The sequence below is a fragment of the Paralichthys olivaceus genome, chromosome 1 (assembly GCF_024713975.1).
Source record: "Paralichthys olivaceus isolate ysfri-2021 chromosome 1, ASM2471397v2, whole genome shotgun sequence".
In the NCBI taxonomy this organism is placed as follows: domain Eukaryota; kingdom Metazoa; phylum Chordata; class Actinopteri; order Pleuronectiformes; family Paralichthyidae; genus Paralichthys; species Paralichthys olivaceus.
This window is the reverse complement of record NC_091093.1, coordinates 15,139,763-15,156,173: the sequence shown is the minus strand read 5'-3', so window position 1 is coordinate 15,156,173 and position 16,411 is coordinate 15,139,763. Positions and strand designations below refer to the sequence as shown.

The window sequence follows — 16,411 nt, the reverse complement described above, 5'->3', positions numbered from 1 at the left end:
AATGTGCAGATCTACTCTCATCTATAGCTCCAGTTAGAGAAAATGTTAATGTGCAGATGGCTTAATTTAGAACACGGCTTTAGGAACTATGATAAATACACATTTCACTTACTCATGAGGTGAAAAGACATGAAGGTTAACTGTAGTTTAGAAAGACTGAACTGTGTACAGTGTTGGACAAATGTCGGGTAAGGCCCAAACATGAGTATTGAGTACTCATGTAATTATGTAGTGAAGCTTATGGTGACTATAATGGGTCAGTGGTCTCTAGTCTGTGCTATTGATACAGTTCATAAATAGCATAGTTTTAAGAAAGGAAAACACATTTTGAATCATGTTTTGTCTTAAATTCATGTGGACCAAAAAACAATAATTAAAATCATGAATCAGAGATTTTATTACTTTGCCAAATCCTGCAGCCCTTGAACTCACTCTTCACTAGAAGGGGTAATTAAAATATCTAACAAATAAAGTCACAATTGTGTTCAGTGTTGTGTAATAACGGTGCCCTGCTCTCCATAGCTGATACATGATAAGTTTGAACTTAAAGGTTCAGTGAGTAACATTTAGTGAAAATCTAGTGGTGAGGTTGCATGTTGCAGCTGAATACCCTTCACCTCACCCTCCCCTCCCGAAACATGACAGAGAAAAAACATGGCGCCCGATGTACAATTTTAATGAAACACACTATTGAAATCATCACTAGCATTATTTCATATAATTTAACTAAATCTTACACACTGAACCTTTAAGACCGATTCCTCCTCGTAAAATCTTCTTCTTTTACTGTTTCTATACATCACATGATATAATGACACCAATTCACAGGGCCTGTAAATAGACAAATATTTGAAATGAAGAGCGAGACACTCACCAATGAGAAGTACTGTTCCCACTGCTAAACCACCACCTGTTTGTGGATTGAGGAAAAAAAGAAAAAAAACATCAGTTATTCTCAATAACATCAGTAACATGTTACAGAGTCTGTCTTTCTCAGCATCGGTGTGAATCACCTGGAGCCTCGCTCTGCTCTACCTCTGCTACCTCCATCACTTTTTACTCTGGTACCCACAACTGTGTGTGTTCCTTTGCACAGCAGACATTTTGAATTTCTATGGTAATAAGTTTGCCAATAAGTCGTAAGTGTGTGACAGTGAGCACATTAGCAGGACTATGAAACCAAAGCATCTAAATGGAATACAACAATCATTATTTTTTACTCTGTGCTTTTCTTACTGTGGTACATCAAATTATATATCTCACATTTTGACATTGGTTATGGCAAAAGATCCATTAACTCAGTTTAAAAAAATTAGACCATTGGATGATAGATGTGATGTCTTAATAAGTTTGTATTTCACTCATTGTAATCCACAGTGTTCTGCTTTGGTGCTGTATATAGATGAGTATCAGGGACTACAGTGGATCTGGTGCGTTCAGGGCCAAGACAAACCTTTGCTTGTTTAAAACACAGTCCCAATTAAGACATGAACCATAAAACAAGATTGCCTTATAAAATGATAAAGAAGACAGGAAAACAAATCTCAACCCAAGTAACAACACAGTTATTCATAAGATGATGGGATAAGTGCCTGGTGGAATCTTTCCTGTGCTCATGAAATACAAAATATGTCAACTTGTGATAAACAACTATTGCTGTTGATGTCATGGGTCAAATGATATAGCATCTGGAAGAAGGCCTCTGCAGGTAAGTAAGTTGGGAGACACTGCGTTTTAAATGGCATGAATATCAAGATGAGGCAGGTGCATCTAATGTTTCTGTCCTACTCTGATCCTGAAGGTGTCTTAAAATCAGGGAGCAGAGTCAGATATAATGTGACACAAGTCATTTTGTATTCTCAAATACAAAATCTCTGAAGACACGACTACAAGCCAACTCTTCACAATGCAATCTAAAACGACTGTCCTCTGTAATTTCAAACGTGACTATCTGTGATGCTAACAGTAACTTGCTCCTGTTCAGTAGTTTGATCTGTCCTGACAGTGACCAAACCCCCTCTCCTGGTGGAATGACAGCTCTGCCCTGAGAGGAATGAATCCCACCGCCACCGTGTCACTGCTGTCAGCGTGTTTATCGAAAGTTACACGAGAAACCACAGTTAGCCGTGTAGCTAGCAGCAGCACTGACCGAGCAGAAAGTCGAGTGAGGTGACACCGGTGGAGACTAAGAGCTGTCCGTTCAGAACCGACGGTCTGGTGCCGGGTATGGAGATCAACTTGCTCCTGGTTCTCTTCTGGAAACTCGTCGTGTTGAACGGGGAGCGTTCAGCCGCGGGTTTACACGCACCGTCCACAGGCGCAGCCATTCTGCTCGTAGCGTGGCGACGCTTGGCAATGTTTTGGAGAGCGTCGTCCAATCAGAGGAGGGTTTGGTGGGGCTCGACCAATGGGAGCAGCGGTTGCTACGGAGCCGCTCGCTGTGGCTGTCGAAGAGGAAGTTCAACCTGTGCAGTGAAGTGCATGGTCGGAGGATTGCAGCGTTCGTTCACAGGTGAGCAAAACTCCGCTCGGACGCGTTGGCTCCCGTCACCTGGTGTGTTTCTGTGTTTCACACGGACTCCCTGAAGGTCTGTGTGCTCTGCATTAACCACACGATATTAAATGATAAGAGAAACCCGTGTCTGGTGGTTTCTACTGCTGCCCACGACCTTGTTAGTTTGTTGCATGACTTTAGACAATCTGGTGAATGTTTGACATAATTAGCTCTTTCTCTCATGACATAAAACAACAAGTACAGTGTACAATATTATATTATATTCAAGTCAAGTCTATTTTATGTGTTGTGTGTGTTGTCCATGATGCAGCATCAGGGTTAGAATACCACCACTAATGTAGATTTAAAGGCGATTGTAGCTGTTGCATGTGAATGGTGGAAGTTATGTTAAATAAAAAGGAATCAGGTAAAATATGTTTCAGCATAATGGAGCATGTGTCACTGGATGAAACACACAAACGTTAAAATAGGTGTCAACACTACTTCCTGTCTGTGAAGCAGCTGTAACAGCCAGAGAATGCACTGATTTTGAGGAGTGGTGTGTGTAGAAATATAAAATGCATTAAAAGGATCTAAATTAACACAACATAGCACATGTTATGACTAAACAACATCTTGGTGTACTTTGTACATCCCAAATGTAAAGAACAGATTTGCTTTATGCCACTATATTAGTGTCACCTGGCAAATAAATGTATTGTGATGTTGGCTGCAGTACAACAAAGTATCATGGCACAAAAGAGTTCACTATGTCACAGTAGCTGATTTTATTCTATTCTCTTCCCTGTCAAGGCATGTTCTTTGTAATAAACTAATTTTTAATCTATTTCTGAATTTACATCCTTCGGTTATTCCCTATATATAATGTAATAAACAGGTCATGGACTGCAGTTTTACAAATTCATCATAAAACATATACACTTTAAATCACAAAAAATTACACGTGTATTTGTGGTCGTATACACTGATGTCATGTTAAGCTGTGAATGTCACTGTTGATCCATGTGCGTCGCTTCACCATTCACATTCATTTCAGAGGGAGGGTTCAGCAGGTGTAAGCGAGGGAAGCTCAGAGCATGACACATTCACAGGAGCAAACCACCGCAGCTCAATAATAGCTGTGGGTAGAGTGTCACTCACATTTTATCATAGAATAATGAGTACTACTTATACTCTACTTAGCAGCACAGTCTGTTCCTGCTCGTACCTGCTCTGCAACAATTCAGCTCAGTGTAACCTGATGATGAACTGCTGGCATCTTTTAACTGTGTAACATTTTAGACTGTGGTAAACAATGGCATTTGATATCCATTTGGAATTTTCTTGAGAGAGAGAAAAACAATATATTTAGCTAACATATTATACATTATATACACATCGCTCTGAATATACTCTATTTTCTATTTATAATATATAATTAATATTATTGAAGATATCAAATTGGCTCTAAAATACAGGATGAGTACATTATACTGCACAGAATCTAGTTCTGTTTCAGTATGAAATAATATAAGCACACTGTCAAGTGTCCAACATTAACAAAAACTACAATACTCATATATAGGGGTGAGCACTGAAATGTAAAATGTCTGTCACTGTCACACTCAGCAGCTCCCTTTCACACAGTCAAGGCAAAGCTCAGATGCAAATGCTATACAATAGAAATACAGTAATAGTAATACAACAAATGCAGTAATTCATAATGGATGAATTCTGTGAAGTGGCTTTTCTCATAGGGTTCTTCTATTGTGCATGCTGGCTCACACTACAAAGGTCACGTCAATATCTACCTTTGTTTTTCCTACTATGACAGGTTGATATATCTGCTATGAAAAACGGAAACTTTCACATATTTGAGAACTCTTAATATTCTGTCTGATCCTGCAAACCACTGTTGGCAGAAGTCCTGCATGTCCACTTTGAATACTGGTTGACGGATGAGTGATAATTGTAATCCTTGAGACAGCTATAAAAAAATTTGTGTGGCAGGGAGAGGCCAGAGGCAGCACAAGATCACAGGATACTGTAAGGCTCCAGAGGAAGCAATCGCCCAACTGCTCACTTTACAAATGCTCTTAGCAGAGGCAGTCCTGCTGTTTTGACAGCACTGTTGAGATTTATATGTGCTGACAGGAGACCAAGGGAATGTATCATGACTGACAACACTGGGCATTGTGGAAAGCCTATATGATACAAATAAGATGCGCTGACTGACCTGCATTTCAGAAGGAGGGGTGCCTGCTTCAGCAGCACAACGCGCAGGATGCTGGAGCACACTGCTGTGGAAACTTTTCGCCACATCCTCCGCACAATGCCAGTCACCTTATTTCCTTATTCTCCTCAATCCAGATTTAACCTCTGTGCTCTTTAGCACAATACAGTGTGTGGCAGTGTAAACACAGCAGCCTAATTGTACAGAAATAACACAATTTTCTACATTTTCAATGTGTCATCTGTTCATGTATGTTTATTTTCTGCAGTGTTTTTGTCACTTCTTTCAGCCTCTGTATCTGATGGAGCTATATAATGGCAGTAGTCATAACATGTCAGATCTTTCCTGCTCAGACTGTTTTGGTTTCTTCAGTCTAACTCTGCCATCAGTGAAGAACAGCGAGAGAAGCTGTAGATTTGGTTCTGAGGGAGGCAAGATTGTCATCAGCGTGCACCCTATTTGTTTTCTTAGTGTTGAAAGGAAAGTAATATTCTATGGGTGTAAGTACAATAAGCAGAGGATGGGTTTTTGTACACAGCTAATTTTGACTGTACGAATTTGACTTTTTCCATTTATTCATCTCGCATTGTTTGAGGAGCTTTATTTTTGTTCCCTGAGATTTTTTTGCTGATGAAATACAGAACACTTTTTTCAGCTTGACCTATCAGAGAGAAAAAGACTATGAAAAAACTTGCTCATCAAAAACTAAAGGAAATCATATTCTTAAAAATCATAGGTTTATGTTATTGTTGAGGCGAACTGTATATCAGGCTTCGTAATGAGCTGCCCGCAAAACACAAGTAGCTTTGTGAATCTGATACAACACCAGATAAGATCTCTCCATTCTTTCAGCACCAGGCCAGCAGCCGGTGGTCAATACAATAAGACTTAGTGGCTGATTTCTTTTTTCCATTCAGTGTAATTGGCTGGGGACTCTGTCAACCCACACTTCCTTTCACTTCATAGCAGTTGTATTCATATCACTTGGCTATTATTTGCACTGGCTGACCCATTGATTGTAGGTTTAAACCCTCAGCTCCTCAAATAGTAACCTCGCTCAGCTGTTTCACGGCTGTGTTGCCGTTAGCGACAATGAAAAGAGCAATATGGAGATCAGTCGCTTCAAATAAGCCTCTGATAGAAGGCAGACCTAGACGAGATGGGGGCTAGACGCAGCACTCTGTGACTGAGACTCGTACATCTGTCACTCTCCATCCAGCCAGGTGTCTGTGTCGAAATCAGCAGGATTATCTCTGATTGGACTGATAGTTGAAACAGACCCCCCCGGTTGCCGAACCTCCTCCTTTTATATAGCTCACATTAAGATCAAATCAAGCTCTGCGCAACAGGACAAATGCCCCACCCTCCTCTGCCTTCTGCTGCCCAGAGGACAGAGGACATCAGAGGTGGGATTCGTCCCCTCTCCGGTGCTGCCTGCTCCTCCAGACTCCCTTCCATCTGGGATCCTCAGGGAGACGAAGAATATCTGACAAGGGACTTGTAAGCCTCTTAGCCCCCCTGTTGCGCAGCTCTCTCTCAGCCCATGTTTTCCTAATTTAGTTGTGTAAGGAGTCCACTGCAAGGCCCTTGTGTGCTGCTTGGATTGAAATTCTCTTTGTGGCTCTAATAGACTGGCCATGTATATCAATTAACACTACTGAGCCAGTGGCAGGTTCAAATCTCTGGAGACCAGTGGCTGTAATTCCTTTTTCAATGTTTCCTTATGGCTTCAATAATGTGTATTTAATGAGGTATACATTTTTTTAATAGGGTGATGCTGTCTTTCTTATTTGTTTAATTACCTCCACCAAATGTTTTCATCTGGCTCTGTTTGTTTGTCTGTTAGGAGCATTATAAAAATGACTGGACGAATTACCACAGAACATGGTGGAAGGATGTGGTCAGGGAAGAAACCATAACATTTTGAGAGGGAAAAAATCAGGCATTATAATAAGACAGATATTCCAATGAGTGTGTACAATTTGGTCCAACTTGATTGAATATAAAAGGACTGTTCGGCCTTAACCTCAGTGCTATTCTAGTGTATTATTTTCCTGCTTTGGCAGCTTTCAAATCAGCCAAACTTGCGCATTCAATAAAAATTCAACATTAGATCTTGTGATCCACGTTGAAAGCAGAAAGTATTTTTCTGTGTATGAATAAATATTTGTATTGAATGAATGATGTCATTGATTCATTAGTTAAAGTTAGAAAAGCTTAAAGAAATGTTTCTTGGAATGGATTTTTTTGCCAGTGTTAATTATTAGAGAATGTTTGAATATTGTCATGGTTGTTTCATTGTTTTTAATGAGGAAACCTCTTATGAAAGAACAATAACATCCCACATGATTTTCAGTTTTTGAGTGACTACATTTTCTTTTGGGTGTGTCAACCATTGCGACGTCCAGAGAGTGGCTTTATTCATGTCAGTGCAGATGATGGAATTAGACCTCCATGTTTTATTGTTGCAGTGTGAAAATTGATAGCTGGGTGAATATAATGATAAGCTTCCCCATGTATTGGTACACTTGCAAAAAAGGTTTTTCCTGGTTGCAGCCTCCTCATTAAGAGAATCACAGAATTAAACACACATCAAGTGTTTCCATTGCCAGCTATTCACTTGAGGTCCCCATTTTTCGCCACCAGTAGCACTGTGCTGTGACTGCGGGAGGCCAGTTGCCACAGATGGTTCTGCAGAGTGGGCCGTGCTGACTTTCTTTGTTTTCCCATGAACATGTTTGGCGTGTAATCCTGGATTAACAGAGAGACTTTGTGTTAATTTACAGCTGTAATACAGCATTCATTTAATGTTGGTATTCCCCTAACACACACACACACACACACACATGCCGAGTATTAGGGCCAAGATATAGTGTGGGTCGCCTGACTCTTTGCTTTGGAGGATTGGAGGTCACAGAGATCCAATCAGGGGCTTCTGTTGATGTCCACCTCATTCTGAATCCCGAAGGAGTCGCTGCAGCCAGCTCGCCTATACAGTTTCTGTGAAACACATAGGTAGTGCTATTGTCTGTGCACATTCATGCCACATCACTCCACATGCACACACACAGACACACACTATCAATGACAGAGGGTGCCTCAGAAAACCAGGCGGCTGCATATGGACTCTCTTGATATCAGTCACTGGCCGTGTGATCTTGTTATGCAAAGTCCCTTAATCCCTACCTATGATGAATGCCCACTGGAATTGTGTGTGTGTGTGTGTGTGTGTGTGTGTGTGTGTTGGGGGGGCTGAAACAGAGATATGAGGGCAGCTGTACGAGAACGCTGTCCACTGTTCTTTGCGAATGAGTGCTAGCAAAGATTCCTGATCCCCAGCCTAGCAGAAGGAAGAACAAGTGTGATATCATGTCTGAGGGTGCACTACAGTACCTGGTGAGAGAGATGCCGGCAGAGGAAGCTGAGAGCAAGACAAATAGGGCTGATTATGTTGCCTTAGTGCAGAACTGAGATTCACATTAACCTCGAGACCACTTGCTTCCCAACACGGGCATTATAGGGCGAGAGGTGTTATTGTACCAGCTGGGGGAGAGCTGAGTTTGTAGCTCCTGTGGAACAGAACGAGACACCGGAGCAGGCTGCGACTGGAAAGGGGCACTTCATTTGGGCCCTGTGCTGAGTTTATATATGTGTCCCTCTTCACCTGCTTGGGCGCCACCGTTCGCAGCGGCGGCAAAAAGCAGAAGGTTGCCAGGGGTGATGGTGGAATAGGGGGGTAGAGCGGAGTAGCAGCACACAGGGAGGTGAAAGAATGGAGTTGGTCTTTTTTGGATCACAGAGGATGTCGAATGGGCCAAAGAGACAAACCATGCTAGGGATGAAAGAATAGATAGAGGGTTTAATAGGTGGAATATAGTTGGCATGAATGAGAGAGCATTGTGTCTGTTTGTTTGTGTGTGTGTGAGAAGAGTGGAGGGGGGTAATGGGATTAGGGGTAACACCTTTGGCAGGGCTTGGGAGAGCCACCTGACACCCGGTCTGTTGGGGACCTGGGGAGAAAGGCGGGGTGCAAGGGAGAAATTGGGGGTCTAATCCGTGTCCATCTTTGGGAAGTCATTCCCAGAGCTCTGAGGATTTGGGGCTTTGGTTTCCGCTCTGCTTGCTTTGGTTAATAATACCCTGGGAGGGAGAGGAGACATGGAGAGCGAAATAGGGAAAGAGACAGAAGGAATGGGGGAGATGGAGAAAGAGATTTCTTTACCCTTTGGTGGACTGGCAGGGCAGCAGCCGAAACCAAAACTGCTTGAAGTACAGAATAACCTCTAAACCAAGCTGTATCAGTTCTTTTCTAAATATACACTTGTTTGTGTGTATACGTGTGTGTGTGTGTGTGTGTGTGTGTGCAGATGCTCCTAGGCACACACTCTCTGTTTGTAAAGATTGACTTACTTTCTTCTGTCCGTCCAACAGGTTGCAGCTTGAGTAAAAGTCAATAACCTGAGTGTGTCTGGGATGTTTGCTCAGAAGACACATGGGTGGTCCTTGTGTGTGTTTGTGTGTCCGAGTGTTTGCAGGGCGGGCGCTCGAGCACTGGGGTGTCTTATCCGTTTCCATGGTGCTGACAGAAGTTGATAACTGTTCTAATAATTGCGGCCGTGGCGGAGGCAGCGGCGTGTCAGGGACTATAGCTCACAGACGGTGCAGAGCTGCTTGGCTGGATGTGTCACAGCTTCTGTGTTTGTCCCTCACCTCAGCACAAGGTGTTGATTGGTCCATCCTACACTGGAGCAAAGTTCAGGGCAGTTTTTTGGTGTGAACTGGCTGCTCAGCCTCTGAGAATGAAACACCAGGGAATGTGCCATCTTAGCGGTAGGCCAACTGTGACAACCTTGTCCACACCCTGAGCAATTAAACCCCAAACAGCCTTTTGTTTTTAGAAATCCTGTTGAGGACGTAAGCCTACGATATATGTTCAGACATTGAATCATTTCCTCACCTCTGTACAGAGAATTTGATAACAGCATTATATTTATTTTACATTGAGCCATAACCTATGTTTGTGTTTTGTGCTGCAGGTGGAGATGTTCCGCCGTGTGCTGGGGACCACTTTGGGTTTTGTGGGCTACACGGTCCAGTATGGCTGTATTGCACATTGTGCCTTTGAATACTTCGGAGAATTTGTGGTGGTTGGTATCAATAATCTCACAGAATTAATGGCTGATACTTTTTTCTTAGGGATGTGCAATAAAACTATATCAATAATTATTCCAACATTATTTTCATCTGTAACAATATAATAAAGATGCAATATATAATGAGATATTGCTTATACACTGAGGAGATTTAACGTCTGATTTTTATCAAGTGTTTGTCATTCACTGATCATAGAGAAGAGTTACAACCTTAACCCAGGAATTAAATTCAGTCTTTAAGCTTAAAAGAAATAATAATTATCATGATTATTATCAAGCACATGGAAATGTTTTTCTTAATATTTTTGGTCATGTTGTCCAGCCCTATTTTCTTAAAATAAAATGAATTAATTTATGCTCAATGAATAATTCTCTTCTTGTTGTGCTTCAGTGCTCCGGTCCATCAATGGAGCCGACTATTGTCAACCATGATATTGTCTTCTCAGAGAGGATGAGTCGTCACCTATGCAAAATAGAAAAGTGAGTTCAGTCAGGAACTCAGGAGGCGACAGTAACCATGTTGGAATAAGTATTATGTACTGTGTGTGTATATATACATGCATATATGGATATATAGCATTTAATTTGCATTTTTGATCACCTGTAAGATTTTATAGTCCTTTTTTAAAAGGTTGTCGATATAGTTAAGGAAAAGATGTCAGCTAATTTATAGCACAACGTAGTATACAATACATATACAGGATATTTTGGATGATGACTGTTAATGAACTTATCTTGAGTTTTTACTTAAGTGATTGTCTTAATTTTTTCTTTTCAGGGGGGATGTGGTGATTGCAAAGAGTCCATCCAACCCAAATATGAACATTTGTAAAAGGGTAATTGGGCTGGAGGGAGATAAAGTCTGCACAAGTTCCCTATCAGACATGTTCAAGTCCCACACATATGTGAGTATGTTTACATACAATGCCATATCTGTTGAAATGAATTCCAGCTTCTTTTCTCGTACGTCCTGTGATTACCTGCTTTACCAACTGAGATTCCTCGTGGCAGTTTTATGGTTTTGCCTCCAGCATCTACAACTCAGAGTCTCTTTAAAAGAAAAAAGGTTTAAAAGATGACGGGGAAATAGAGAATCAGTGAAGAATGTGTTTATAGCAAAGCACTTGAAAGTTTGTTTCACCCTTAAATGACAAAAAGAATTTCTATGCATAATGCAAAACCGTCTCTCAGTTTGTCGTTGGTTTTCTTTGTGTGTGTGCCGGAGTCTATAGACTATCATAGTTGTTTACATTTTAGACCGCACACATCCATTTTGTGTCATTGGTCAAAATATCAGCTTTTGACAACACCTATATTTCCTCAGAACAGTGATAAAACCAGAGAGAGAGCAGGGGTTCTGCCGCTGAAACCACTGTCATTGCTTTTCTATTACTACTCTCCCCAACGCCCACAGCTCAGGCCTGCAATCTCTCTGAAGCCTGTTAGAGTTAGTGCCAGCCGAATGAGCAGACTGATGGGTGGGTGGAGATGTGTGTGTGTGTGTGAGTGTGTACATATGTCTGCAAAGCAAAGGTTGCGTTTATGTTGCATGTTTTTGAATTTATTGTGTATTTTATAGACTGGGCAGGCTGTTGAATGGGTTCAGTGGAACATAGCATAAGGCCAAGCCTGTAAGTGTCATTCAGCAAATGAAATGGGAAATAAAGAGGTTACCTCTTAGGCCAGCTTCACTTCCACACACCGACTGCAGAACATGTAAAATGAGACATTGTGATCTCAGGATGTAGTAACTTACTTTCAAGTCTCAGTTCAAGTCATTTTTTAAACTGGCCAGTAGGTTTAGAGCTACTAGAATGAAGCTGATTTACCACTATTCATTTTATTTTAATTTTCTACTTATACGAGTAACATGATATGTGATGATATTTATTGTTTCGTATTTAGTGTGTCACTTTGTAACTGTCAGGTAATCTGAACTGGTCCTTGTTGATCTGCTTCAAACAATAATAAACATGAACTATTGAGAATTTTTTAAGTTCAGTACTTAGATTCATTGAAGGCCCGACTGTGTAACAGTGTGATCACTTTTACATTGTGGTCAACTTTAGTTTAACAGAAATTTAATTTTGTAACTTCCCAACAATGTAACAGGTCTGAGAAACTAAGTTGGTCACTGAAGTACAAAATTATTTACTTCAAAAATTATTCAGAAGGCTGAGGCTATTACAGCTCATCCTGGGTTTTTATAACATCAGTAAGCACCAGTGAATAAAACAGCTGAGATTAAACAACCAACATATGAGTCAGTAGGAACTTGCAAACTATTTCACATTAGTAGAGCCGACACCCAACATGGCGAACCAGAATACGCGAAATCTACTTTTACACCAGGCTTCACGATGGTGTGACTTGTATCTCAGAGGAAGAGCACAATGTCTGAGGTTCAGTGGGAAGTGGGAAAGTTCACCCTCAGTCTAAAGGATGGAGATCCCCCTGGGGTCGGTTCTAGATCCATTGCCTTTTAGCATCTTCCATACACTTGTCAACCACAAGTAGTAAGGAGCCAACTTTACATTTAACATCGTAATGTCTTGAGTTCTCTCACTTGACACTCGATTAAAAAAAACATTCAAAAGTCAAAAAACAATAAGGTGGCATCAAATGTCACATATTAGAGAAACAATGTTTCCACCTTCGTCTTCATTAGCCGTTCAGACCTACAGCTTATTTTTGAATGCCGACATTGTCATTCTTCCTCTCTGTTTTATTAATGTGTTTCTTGTTTAGTCTAGTCGGAGTAAAATCGAACTGTTGAATTTCAGTGAACAAAAACTTTATTTGTAAGTAAACTAAACTGAAATTGTACCATATATTTTTCTAATGGTTACAATTTGTTCTATTTGTCTAACCAGATCAAATTATTGATTTCAAGCATTGGAATGTGGTGCAGGAATAAAGTTTTATATTTGTAAATTAAACCTCAACCTCATTATTACAACAAATGGACCTGGATTGATTTGGTTGTCTGGGGACTGACAGGAGTCGGGCTCATTATGCAAGAATCAGGAGATAGAGAGACAGAAATGCTGCTTTAAACTGTTCAAATAGTCACCAAGACTTGAAATGGTCATTCAGCTAGTTTTCACAAAGCTTTTTTTATTTCTTACACTGTAATAATTGCTTTAGGATGATAATTTAACACCCAAGAGCAGAAGGGCTGGCTGTATGTGACAACATTTGGGAGAAAACATCCGCTGTTCACATAAATATTTGGGCTCCCTTAGGGAGTTTTTTTAAAACCCCCAGAGGATGCACGTGTTTGTGTAGATGGTGTGGGAGGCATTAATGTGGACCTGCAAAGGTGAATTTTGGAAAATGGTGTTAGACTCTGTCATCACCTCCTTTTTTTGTTCTGACAGACAGACAGGTCCTCCCTACCCTCAGAGATCCAACTGAAGACTAATTGCCCTGTCACCTTTTAGGAATCATTTCTGTGTCTGAGCCTTTGTGTCAAAACATTGACGCTTGATCCCTGATGTTACAGCAGAGACAGAGAGCAAGAGAGTGACAGAGACAGAGAGAGAGCTGTGCAGTCCTTTGCCGTAAAGATGGACTGAGCAATATGGTGAAAGATGAGCTCTGCACGCCTGTATGTATTTAAGCTGAACATAATTCAGCACCTCAATCATGTTAACATAATGAGCACTGTAATGGTGTGGCTGTTAAACAACACACCTCTCAGTGAGGAGAGCTCTGGTTTCAGCTCCTCTTGACACGTCTCTGACAGGTACACAATGCCTCGCGTCGACCCAGCCCACATCCACAGGACGGGTGCAATCTCTGCCTTCCATCACACCAGAGCTGCTGGCAGGGCAGATTAAAATGACTCTGTGTTGGTCCAACCTGGAGCTTTTGGAAATCGGTAGAGTTGGAAACATCATCTGTTCCGCTTTTAAAAATTAGCTGTCTAAATTGTGTATATGTGCTAAAATAACAAATGACTTGCTTATTTCCTTACCACCCTGTCGACAGTGATTTAACTTTGTTTGAAACAGCTTTTTTTTTAAAAGAAACAGCTGTTTGGCAGCAATAGGTTTCATTCAGAAGTTTGCCCTTGACTATGTTTTTCTTTTCCTTGTACATGCACCTGCAACCTGATACGTATAAGCTTTTATCCGTGCGTTTGCCACAGCAGAGCAGTTCAGGTTTCAGACCTCTTCACTATCTCACTTTTCTGAAATACTGCCTGGTTGATCTTTAAAGTGTAGACCTGGGTTTTTCTATTAGGTCATTTGTGTTATTAGGCTCAAAGTCAAAGTCTCATCTTCTGCCGATCGTCGATCAGATTTATTGATTGACCTGCTTTAACTCAGGCTGGATTGTGATAAAGCTGAAGTGTCGTGTTTATCAAAAAAATAACACAAGACACTGAGATCTTAATCAGACCTCTGCGTCTTTCAAGATGAGTATTAAATCCTTTTCTTTTTTCAAGGAAGATGAGGAGAAACGGGGGTTCTGGTTTGACAGATGACAAACGGTGGTGTTTCTTCTTCCTGTGCTTGGGAGCCAGCATATGTTGCCATGTTAATGAGGTGTAATGGTGGGAATCCAGCATGCTGACATATGGTTCTCAGATGACTCCTTTAATGATATTCATTTGTGTCGTCGTTATTTAGTGAGTTGTATACCTCGTGTTAGGTCAACATGTCACTGGCTCGTGATTATGTCACATCATCTGTCTCAATTATGGAATATGAAATGAAACGCAGCATCCCACAGTAGGACAGAAAACTCTAATCAGGGAGCCAGGTGACAGGAATGAGGAACGCGAGCGGAGGTGTGACGTCACCTCGGCGCAGATGATGTTCTGCTTCTTTATTCATGTTATTCTCTTTCCTCCAGAGGACTTTTGCCGTTAAAAAGTTAGGCAACACAAAAATAGACTCGTGGATTGTGATGCCCATTATGACAATATAATGTGTTGTTGATCCTGTCTGCACATATAGGGGGGACAGCGCACTTAATTAGGGCCTTGACAAGCCTACTCTCCTAAAGTGATGAGATTAATCATAATTGGTGTCACTGTGAATTAGAGCCCGCTTGGATGACTGCCCCACTGGCAGGTCGGACCGCGGTGGAGACCCTTGGACGCTGCTGCTAGCCGCAGCTTAGCCCTCTTTTTCTCCCTCTTTCCCCCCCTCTTTCCCTCCCTCTCTCTCTCTCTCTCTCTCTCTCTCTCTCTCTCTCTCTCTCCCTCTCTCTCTCCCTCTCTGCCCAGCTATCTCAGGCCCCTCTCTAGCTTTGCCCTCCCTGGGTAAGAGGGGCGCAGATCTCAGCCAACAGCCTAATGACCCCGTTTGAAGTTCTTCTAAATCCTTCCCAACCCTGCCCGTTACCCATGACCCCTCTCCTAAGACGGTACGGGGTTAAAGAGGGACAGGCAGGTTGACGTTAAGATAGGCTGAGGAGAGAGGGGATGTCTGAGGCGACTCGTTGGGAATAGGGGGTGGGGTTAAGGTATATTTTCAATACATAATAGATCAACTCACTTGAAATAAGTTGATTTCTATTTGATTCCTTTTTTGGTGATAATAATAGTGTTGATTTTGTCCCTTTTTGTGTCTGATGATGTTTTTAGGTTCCAAAAGGCCACGTATGGCTAGAAGGGGATAACCTTAGGAATTCCTCTGACTCACGCAGCTATGGCCCAATTCCCTATGGGCTCATCCGAGGGCGTGTTTGCTTAAAGGTAACAGGGGAAGTGTTTGTGTGTGTGTATATTGTCAAGTATTTAAACATGTTTTTCATACAGTCGGAGCAGTTCTGATTAAATCGCTCACACATTGGTTCTAAGATGTGAAGCTCCAACCCATTTATGATGTTGTTGTTCTTCAATTTTCAATTCAAGTCCAGATACTTTGTCCATTTAAACTACAATGTAGAGATGTGAGTCAGTTGGAAGTTCAAAGCAAGTGTGTCTGATTGACTAAAGCCTGGACAACATATTGTCTAGCTTTCCATTCTGCTGTGTTGTCATGTCACTGGATGTCATAGCAACCACGACCCTGGAAACAGGTCAGCCAACCTTCTGTCCATCTGATTGGACAGCGGCACTCCACTGGAGGCCCTGTTACGACAGCTGATGAAATAACAGGATCTCGTACCAAGTCAAATGCATCATTAAAAGGCATATTAGCAAATGTGTCTAAGAAGTGAGATCATGTGTGGTACATAATGGTTAGAGGTGCTTTATTTTGTCGTCATATGGGTCTAATCTCGTTTTTAACTCATTGTTTCTTTGTGCCTTTTGTCCCATGCAGCTCTGGCCGCCACATAGTTTTGGGACCCTCAGTGAAAGCCCAACCAGACGGATCATTAAAAGTCACAATGACTCAGATTGACTCATTCAATTTGTTTATACTGTATGTTACTTTGCTTTCAATCTTTTTCAATAAAGCTTGATATTTGTTTAAAGTTTGATTTGTAAAAGTAGTTGTACTTGAATCTTTCCTAATTAACCAGGCTCAAACCCAGTCATTTCAAAGGTATGTTTATTTATTGGGTAATTCT

General features: G+C 41.4%; 2 protein-coding genes across 3 annotated transcripts in view; one reads left to right on the top strand and one right to left on the bottom strand.

The window, feature by feature from the left end:
• Window positions 1-2,453, bottom strand: part of elp4 (elongator acetyltransferase complex subunit 4) — a 55,211-nt gene extending 52,758 nt beyond the window's left edge. Inside the window, exons 1-2 of the mRNA XM_020098961.2 lie at window positions 2,150-2,453; window positions 875-910 (exon numbers count right to left, since the gene is read on the bottom strand). Coding sequence (XP_019954520.2) covers window positions 875-910; window positions 2,150-2,327 — 214 coding nt within the window. The 5' untranslated portion in view covers window positions 2,328-2,453. The remainder of the gene's footprint in view (window positions 1-874; window positions 911-2,149) is intronic.
• immp1l (inner mitochondrial membrane peptidase subunit 1) lies at window positions 2,377-16,315 on the top strand. Of its 2 annotated transcripts, none has more exons than XM_020098962.2 (6): window positions 2,377-2,512; window positions 9,764-9,874; window positions 10,272-10,360; window positions 10,659-10,785; window positions 15,480-15,590; window positions 16,162-16,315. In XM_020098962.2, the coding sequence occupies exons 2-6, from the start codon at window positions 9,770-9,772 to the stop codon at window positions 16,240-16,242; spliced, it is 513 nt and encodes a 170-aa protein (XP_019954521.2). In that variant the 5' UTR covers window positions 2,377-2,512; window positions 9,764-9,769; the 3' UTR covers window positions 16,243-16,315. The 2 variants fall into 2 exon arrangements, with proteins under 2 accessions (XP_019954521.2, XP_069378894.1); XM_069522793.1 differs by having other exon boundaries at window positions 2,453-2,588.
• Window positions 16,316-16,411: the final 96 nt, after the last annotated feature.